Here is a 9,672-nt window from a genome sequence, read left to right as displayed (position 1 = left end):
CGGCCTTCGCTCCCATTGAACCTGATTTAGTCTTCTCTATGAAATTCTCGCTTTCCCTTTCACTTGCTAAGGCTGAGAATGGGGAAGCCAGACGACCAGATCAGATATTGACCAGTAGGAGTCATCCATCTTTTCAGACTTTCTGAAGGGAAGGTTATCATACTTCGAGAGGTCAGAGTAATTAGGAGTGGAGTGGAAGGGTGGAGACCGCTACGTGGGCTCTTTTCGAGGGGAGAGTAGACTCCAAACATAGTTCTCGGAGTGGGACAGTAAGGAGGAGTGCAAGGGTTCTTTCCTTATCTCTTGCCGTAGAGAGTGGGACTAGCTCGACTAAAGAGGTTATCTAATAGACGAGACCAAAAGGATAAGCTCTCCTATGCTGGGTATCTCAATCTATCCTGTAAAGGTATGAATATAGGCCCCGTAGCGAAGAATAGGTTTTCAACGTAGGATAAATAGATGTTTTCCTTGTTAGTAGAAGACTCTTCTCGTCCGACTCGATTCAATTCTGAGAGGCAAAGGCAGCTATCTCGACCGAATTGGATTAACCCTTTAGTTGACCCGCGAATCAGTGAATTGCTCTTGCTCGATAATCAAAAGAGGCTTGACTGACCCTAGTTGGATCGGAACCTACTCGAGTGAAAGATAGGAGTGGAGTGGAAATACACTAGGACAAAGACGAGACTGAATTCACGAAGGAGAAGAGTGGAACTACTTTACAGAGTTTCCTCGATTTAGGAGTTTAACCGCTTTCCCGATGAGTTAGGGGAAGGTAACCACTTTACCCATGAGGAGTGAACTAGCCAGAACTAGGAAAGAAGAAAAAGAAGAAGAGCTTTCTTTATATCTGATTATTTCTTTCCTTTCGATGATTTTCATAAATCTTCAAATTCCACTTGGTCTTGAGCTCAGAACTCTTTTCATAGGTTTCGTTGCTAAGAAAAGAAATTAAACTACCACGAACCGGTTATCTCTATCCCAATACTGAAAGAGAGAGAGTGGGGAAGGGTACTCGAAAGTAGTTGTGTCCCATAAAGCTTCTGATTTTGGATAGTAGCCATCTAACTGAATGTGGACGAAAGGGAATCAATCTATCCTCTTTCGTAAGAGGAGAGAAGCTACTCGACCAGACCCATCTCGACTAAGTCTCTATCCTTCCCACGGTTTTGAAGTGAGTTACTCAAAATCAAGATACGCTTTTTTTGACTCAACTCTATGGGAGAGAGAAAAGAGGTTCAAACTTTCATCCAAACAGAGCCGGGATTGGTTCAAATATTTCTTTTCTTGCACCATTCTCAAACCCGACTTCAAAAGGGGAGTCAAATCCTCCTTGGCTTTGTTTTCAAGACTTGTATTATTTGTTTAGGAGAAGTGCACCGAGCATCAGTATAAAGAGCAAGGTCAATATGAAGCCTCATCCCTCATCCTTGAGCAAGAGATCTTGCGGAAACCGGTCCGTGGTAGCTTAATTAGTTTCTATAGCTGCTCTTTGCCTAAGCCTCATTCATACCCCTTCCTAATGTCCGTTATCCAAAGTAGGAGAACGAAGGGAGAGAACCTAAATAAAGGGTTCGATGCGGATGGCTTAATTCTTCATCCTTCACCTATTGAATGAAAGAACCGATCCCCCCTCACCTAACCTATCGCTTTATCGGATGCGTGAGAGAAGAACTCAATCAAGACCTGTCCGTGGTAGCTTAATTAGTAAAAGGCATATTCCACCCATCTAGACTTCTGACTCTTGATGTAATGGAACCGCTCAGAGATTGGGCCTTTCCCTATCCTAATAATCTGAGGACCCCACTCATTTTGGATAGTGAGGTCCCTGCCACTGCCTCTTACCTAGCTTCCGGAAAGAGTACTATGAGTAAAGGAGAAGAGTCAAGAAGGGATCATGATACGAGGAAAAAAATCTTCTGATTTCAGTGACTGATTCTGATCCCTACTAAGTATGACTTGAATGAATGAAAGTCTGAAATACATCATTTCTATTCTAGTAAGAACCTCGAATCGGTCTCGAAGGATGGGTTACCCACTTTCTATGAAATGAAGGGAGAATTCCTCTTCTCTTCCTCCTGCTCTCAGACTTTGCCAAAACTTCTTCCTCTACCTTAGCGGGTCCCTCTCTCTCGATCTCGAGTTCATCCTTGATGAAGAATTAATAGATCTGATCAGGATTCAACCAAAAGAATTGAAAAAAGTAAAGGGAGATTCCACTACGGAGGCTGAGTAGGAGCAGTCTGATCTTCTTCTTCCCGCTCCCTCATCAGGCGCAAAGAATATTGCCTTTTCAAACATATTAGCTTTCTATTTTCATTCCACTCAAAGTTGTAGACAAAGGATGACTTATGGAACTCAATCTTGTTATGGGACTGATTTATCCATATTCACTTTCTGGGAGTCTTCTGTGATGGAAGACTCGTTAAGCCTTTTTCATTCATCAATCTTTTTACGGAAAGAGTTGGCACACGAAGAGCGAGGAGTCAGAGAGGCATGAGTTCCTTAGACCGGCAAAAAGAAAGTAGTACCCTTTCGTGAATTGCATTATTAGGTTCAGCTATGAAGCTAACAAAGGAAAGACTGCGTGAACGAGTCCCTCCAATGCGAGATGAAATAACTCGAGGTTTAGAGAGGAATTGGTCTATGGTCGATTGGGTTGAAGAGCGAGACCAATTGATTTGACAGTGAAGAGACTAGTTTGTGCATGTCATTAGCCCAAGGCAAGGCTGATTTTCCTAAACGGAGAATTCCCACCTATCTAGGTCTGCCTTCCTTTCGTTCTCTAACCAATCAAGATAGCTTGCAATGGGGAAACCTTCTCCTTTGCGGTTCACTAAACCGTCTTGAAAGAATGTCATGGAAATTAATTGGACCCATGCTCCCTTCTTCTCTTTTCATGGGGGCTTTGAAATGGTCCTTTAGCCTTTGAATGAACTCATATCTCATTCCCTCCCTTATTCATTGATTCGTTAAGACAACTTCAAGAAATACAAGGACTGCCACTGACGAAACAGAATTCCCCCTAATCTAATAAAGGCTAATAGCTCTCCAGATCCCAGACCTCAGCTAGCTCCCTATTCTATTGAATTAGCGCAACAGACGGATTAAATGAAAGGACGTCAAATCATTAACATGAAAAAGAAAAAGAGGCCAATAATGCTTTGTTTGATGTCTTTCGACCACTTGGTAAAGAGCTCATTCCCGACACTGCACCAACCACTTATGGGTGGATGGCTAGAAGTCAATGAAGAAGGAGAATCTTCCACGCTAGCAACGAATCGCTCATACTAACAGACTAACAGAAAGGGCCCACGTAGCAGTAGTTCTCGGTTACAAAATAAGAATAGTTATTCCTACATACTTTTCCACTTTTTCTAATAGAAGAGAGTGATGATAACACAATATTCATCGATAGTTCTACGCAAACTCAGAGTACTACGAAGAAGATCTCATACTCACTCTCAGTCTCCCAAGATCAGAGTTGTATTCTACCTTCCCCGATGCATACTAAAGAAGATGAATGGTGTTCCCTTTCTGACTCAAGTGATCCTGCCACTAGGGCATAGAGATCTTGAACTACTTCTTCTACTTCCTCTGACGAAAAACTCTCCTTCCGCTCACTCCAACCATTCTCTGACTGATGAGATTCCCTGTTGCGTACCTGGTCGATCCCACTACGCGGGTCGTGTGCAATACCAGCTCATATAGGACAAACTCCCAAGATCTCCACCAGAGGCAAAATGAGTTTACGAACGAGAGAGAAAGAGCCTAATTAAGCTACCACGGACCGGTATCGGCGAGTGAGACCAAAGGATCTCCATGAAGCTGTGTGTAAGACCCCTCCTTCACAGACTATTAAGGGTTCTGACTTGCACCCCACTCATTCTTAGTCGAGCTCCTTCGCACCCTTCTAGCCCTTCCCTTCGCATGCTAATCAAAGTTAGAGTCTTTACAATCAAGCAAGCAACCTACTATAATCAGTGGAATTAATGGAAAACCTATCCTCCGTACTTGCACTCTTGAATTTCTCTTAGGTTTAATGGTCCGAAGGACTCATTCATTCCACTAAAAGACTAGGACTTCGGAGGCATCTCAAGTTTCTTCTCAAATTCTTTGAACCTCAATCATTGATTATTGAATACGTAACAAAGTCTTTTCATTCTCATTCTAAGGATATTAGACAAAAAAGAAGAAATGGCAAGATAGTGTATACCAATAATCAATCTCATAATACAGGGATTCTCTACAATGAGACTGTAGACCAATTTCAAGGGATGTAGCACAGCTTGGTAGCGCCTTTGTTTTGGGTACAAGATCATCCCTACCTAATACTTATCTTCTTTAGAGTAACTCGGAATGATATCCATCCAAGATACATAGCTCTTTCTTTTTTTTATATAGCGGAAGCAAGAGGTCTTCTTTCGGCAACTCAACCAGAATGAGTAGGCCCAGGAAGAAACTGGAGAAGGGAAGAGGAACCCTTTCAGCTGAGTGAATTAGATCTTTCTCTTTCAAAAGAGGAATTATTACACAGTGAGGTTAGGGAGGCTCAACAGTGAAGGAGAGGAAGAACCACGAAGTAGAAGTAGTCTCAGCAGAAGAGTCTGAGTCAGAAGCCCCAAATTGACCAGATTGATAAGCAGGTAGGAAGACAGGTTCAAAGGCATAATAATCTGTCTCGCTTTCATGAATGAATAAGATCCAGGCTCGAGATCGATAAGGAGCCGCCAACGATACTCGAACGATGAATGGGTGGTGCATTCCTCTCATATTTTGGGAAAGAAAGTTTGAGTGGCATTAATTTGAATATGGTTTTCTCAAATTCTTTGATAAGAAATGAGCTTAAAAATTCTTTGAATCGCTCATTATTTTTAGTCGAGTTATTGAATAATGCACTCCTGAAAATAGTTCAGGGATCAAGACTTCACTTGAAACTCCTAACGAAGCCTCTCCTTTGATTTTGGAGTCGAGTTATTTCAAACAATAAAGGAAAAGGGCTCCTCTTCTCTCCTTATCAGTCGACTTTCTTCGATTCTCCAAACAAACCAAGCTCCTTCGCTCCTTCACAGAACCTTTTCAGTCGCCCTTGTTCATTGACTCCTTCTTAGTCGACTTTCTTCGAACCGCCCCGTGGGAGTCGAGTTTTTCCTACGGACGGACCCTTAATTTAATCCATATTCATCTGTAAGGATCAAAGAATTATCGAAGGAGCAAAGAATTTGTGAAAGAGAAGTCCATCAATGAAATTCACAAGCCCTTCGCCTACTAAATCAGTGGAAAGCGTCCCCGACTAATTAAGCAAATCTGGACCTTTCTTTCTTTTTTTCATTCTTTGCGCCTTAGTCCTTTTATCCACCCCAGAAACCCTTAGGAATAGCCCTGGGGATTCTGAGCTTCTTAGAGCCTCGGCCTTAGGAAGGAAAGCTATTCTAACCTCCACTGTCAAAAGGTAACTAGCTCTTCGAAAAGAGGCTTTCAAAAAAGGTACTGAGGTTTCGGAAAGAAGACTGATGCTTGAAGGAAAAGCTTGAAGTACAGCAACCCGGAGCTAAGATCAAGCGAGACATCCAGAAGGTTCTCAGATGCGAGACAGAGCTTCAGGTTCTCATATGATCTGAATATGGATAAAAACAAGTCCTTCGGGCAAGTCACGGTCGGAAAAGAACTCGCTTTCTTGGATGTACTCCACAAGGATCTGAAAAGAAATGGGAAAAACTCCAACTTTCTCAGAGAAAGACCCAGTTCTTGAATAGAGGGGAATAAGATCTCTATTTCTTTGTAATATTCTTTAAAGGTAGTAGCATAGAGGTAGAAAAGGCATCGAGAGCAAGGAGGAAATAAATCCATAACATAAATTATAGGGAATGAAATTGATAGAGGCCCTTCCCATCAAATTATAAACCGGCGTGGGGCTGCTGGATGATTCTGATCAATAGAAGAGGAAGAGGAGTAAGCCAAAAAATAAAGACCACCAAAAGTCACGACCATCAAGATACGCATAGGGATTTGATCTTTTGATCACTCATTTTTTGGAAACCATTTTTTGGGGCTTTTGCCTTACACACGGAAGATTGGATTGCCTGAATCACGAGTCCACTATACTGTGTTACGATCACCTCATATTGATAAAAAGTCCAGAGAACAATTTGAAAGATCAAGCCTATGGTCATAAAAACAGAAAGACATGAATTGCGCAAGAAGTTCTTCCGATTAAAACGTCGTGCGACTTAGAGGACATCAGACTGATTGAGCAAACCAAATTGAGACAGAATGCTCCTACCCCACCATGCCTGTCCCTTTACCAATTTGTGGTAGTTTAATTTGAGGGGGGTATGAAGCGTGGAAAAGAATGCAAGAACTGTATGATACAAGAGGTAACCTTAAGTCAGGACTGGCGGTAAAGCTCTTGATTGATCAACGGGAGTGAACTATGCTTAGACGCTTCGTAAAATCGCACTGATGACGGAGAGGAGCTGATGGATGAGTAGGCTTCCCCTTTCTCTTCACGGAATGTGATTTGGGATACGATAGGAGTTTGCGTGCCCCGGTAGGAAAGAGATCACCGGAGTATAGCACAAGATCGCCTTTTCTTAATTCCATGGGGTTGACCTGTAAACAAGGTAAACTCAATGGGAAGCAAAAACGGGAGGGTACCGCATTGGGCAGAAGACGATCCAAAAAGCGAAGGCTCACCCTTCAAAGATCAAAGGAGTCAGAAAGAAGAAAGCCTAGGCATAAAGATAACAGAGACAACAGACGAGGGCAACCTATCTGACTAATAAGAAAAAAAAAGGGTGAGATAGGCGAGAGGTAGCTTACTTCCAAGTTGGTCGCGTGGAAGAAAGAGATCTTTACCGGTGCTGACTTGGATCTCGGGTGAGGAAATAAGGCGGCCAGAAGGGAGGAGCACGATCGAAGCTTGGCTTACTTAGATAGGCTAGCTTAGATCTTGGCTAAAGCGAAGGGCTTACCAAGCGCGAAGGAAAGGCTTGAGCCACTTGAGCCGTATGCGGGGGAACTCGCACGTGCGATTCTGATGGGGGGAGAGCTAGTAGAAGCCATCCTATCCCAATAGCGTATATTTGGAGCTCAATATTCCATCCTATTTTCTTGCAAGACCCGTTCGGATAAGGGAAAACTCCAGAGATTGCTTCGAAGTCAGATCCTTGTGTTGACCCTTTCCTGAACCAGAACCTAGAGGAGGAGAAAATATTCCCTTGAGGGCTTTTCGGACTTTCCCCACCCCTCTTTTCATTCTGTCTTCCCCTCTCATTCCCCCTTTTTCAAGGTTTATATGGAATTTCATGACTTCTAAGGGAGCGGTTCGAAGGGTCGACTGAAAGGAGCGTGAAACTGAAAGGTGCGAAAGAGCTCGACTAAGAAGGAGAGGCGGAAAGAATTTGCGAGGAGCAAAGAATTTGCGCGGAGCAAAGAATTTGCGAGGAGCAAAGAATTTGCGAAAGGAGAGCGAGGCGGAAAGAATTTGTGGAGAAGGTCCTTATCTCTTCTTTATGGGAGTGCAACTCAGAATGGAAGAGGTTCATATTCCATTTCATGACTCATCTGGAGTAGCTTAATTAGTCTCATATTCGTTCAATTCCACTAGTACGAGGGCCCCTCTCTAATAAGGAAGGAAAGGAAAGAAGAAGAATTTGATGATCAATCTGGTCCAATGGCTGTTCTTCACTAACCACGAGGATATATGGATTGTTTATTTCATCTTCGATGCCATTGCTGGAGTGATGGGCACATGCTTCTCAGTTCTAATTTGTATGGAATTAACACGACCCGGTGATCAAATTCTTAGTGGGAATCATCAACTTTATAATATTTTAATAACGGCTCACGCTTTTTTAATGATCTTTTTTCTGGTTATACTGGCGATGATAGGTGGATCTGGTAATTGGTCTGTTCCGATTCTGATAGGTGCACCTGACATGGCATTTCCACGATTAAATAATATTTCATTCTGGTTGTTGCCACCAAGTCTCTTGCTCCTATTAAGCTCAGCCTTTGTAGAAGTGGGTAGCGGCACTGTGTGGACGGTCTATCCGCCCTTAAGTGGTATTACCAGCCATTCTGGAGGAGCAGTTGATTCAGCAATTTCTAGTCTTCATCTATCTGGTATTTCATCCATTTTAGGTTCTATCAATTTTATCACGAGCATTTCCAACATGCGTGGACCTAGAATGACTATGCATAGATCACCCATCTTTGTGTGGTCCGTTCTAGTGATAGCATTCCCACTTTTATTATCACTTTCGGTACTAGCAGCGGTTATTACCATGTTATTAACCGATCGAAACTTTAATACAACCTTTTCTGATCCTATTGGAGGGGGAGACCCCATATTATACCAGCATCTCTTTTGGTTCTTCGGTTTTCAATGGCCCTTTTCAGATGCAAATCTGAATACGTATTGCGCTATATACTGGGACTGTCTACTTAATGGTATTCCTACTATGTTCACCAATGGTTTTTTAGTCAAACCCCGATCTAGTCAAAATGGAGTATCTAAGACACAATCAGTCGGTAACCAACGACATACTAGTAGTCTAGTAGGAACCTCAGAGACTACATGCGCAACAACTTATCCTAAATCCTTCTGTGAGTGGCTAGTTGGAATTATTAACGGTGATGGAAGTATGAAAGTGAGTAAACAAGGAGAGACTTCTCTTGAAATTACTAGGGGACTTGAAGATCTACCACTACTACGATATATCCAAGATATGCATGGTGGATGTATGAAAATGCGATCAGGTGCTAAAGCTTATCGTTATCGACTACATAATCAACTTGGTATGATGAAACTAATTCATTGTATTAATGGTCATATTCGAGATTCAGCACAACTACTTCAACTACATCGTGTCTGTCAAGTACTGGATATCCCTCTCATTCTACCTATTACACTAGATGCTCAATCAAATTGGTTTGTAAGATTCTTTGGTGCTGATGGTACCATTGGTTTCGCTATGAAGAATCGACTATCGGTCCGTGGTAGTTTAATGATTTGAGTCACTAATAAACATCTACAAGATGTAGAGTCTTATAAGGTAGTATTTGGAGGAAATATCCACTTTTCTCCTGATTATCCAGATGCTTACGCTGGATAGAATGCCCTTAGCAATTTTGGCTCTTATATATCCCTAGTTGGGATTCGTCGTTTCTTTGTGGTCGTCACAATCACTTCAAGTAGTGGAAATTAGAAAAGATGTGCTCCAAGTCCTTGGGCTCTTGAACATAATTCAACCACACTGGAATGGATGGTACAAAGTCCTCCGGCTTTTCATACCTTTAGGAAACTTCCAGCTATCAAGGAGACGAAAAGCTATGTGAAGTAAAAGAAGAAAAAGTCTGAGACTGCTACTAAGAACCTAACATAAATTTTCAAAATGTGGGTTCTAAAACCTACTAAAACGAAGTTCATATGGATATAAACAAGTCCCGCAACAAGATGAATATGGTAGAATAAACAAGTCCTTCATCTAATATTAATGGTCTCATTGATAAGGACATATTCATATTCCACTTCGGACCTGTCTCATTGATAAAGGCTAAGTCAAAGATGGAACTAATAGATTTGAAGGTCTTTTCACAATCAAATAAAGGTCGAATAGTCGAATAAGAGTCAAACTTTAGGGAAGTACATAAAGAAATAAAGCCTTACTA

At 42.0% G+C, this 9,672-nt stretch overlaps 1 protein-coding gene and 1 pseudogene across 1 annotated transcript; both read left to right on the top strand.

The window, feature by feature from the left end:
- Positions 1-7,655: 7,655 nt before the first annotated feature.
- LOC127150881 (cytochrome c oxidase subunit 1-like) lies at positions 7,656-8,420 on the top strand (the record flags this gene model as incomplete). Its single annotated transcript, XM_051089578.1, has 1 exon — positions 7,656-8,420. A coding segment is annotated over exon 1 (765 nt), but the record flags the coding sequence as incomplete, so codon positions are not given.
- A 42-nt stretch (positions 8,421-8,462) lies between these two features.
- Positions 8,463-9,116, top strand: LOC127150880 (intron-encoded DNA endonuclease aI4-like; annotated as a pseudogene).
- Positions 9,117-9,672: the final 556 nt, after the last annotated feature.

Source organism: Cucumis melo, chromosome 9, assembly GCF_025177605.1.
Source record: "Cucumis melo cultivar AY chromosome 9, USDA_Cmelo_AY_1.0, whole genome shotgun sequence".
NCBI lineage: Eukaryota > Viridiplantae > Streptophyta > Magnoliopsida > Cucurbitales > Cucurbitaceae > Cucumis > Cucumis melo.
Note: the sequence above shows the minus strand (reverse complement) of the source record. Positions and strands in the feature narration are given on the sequence as shown.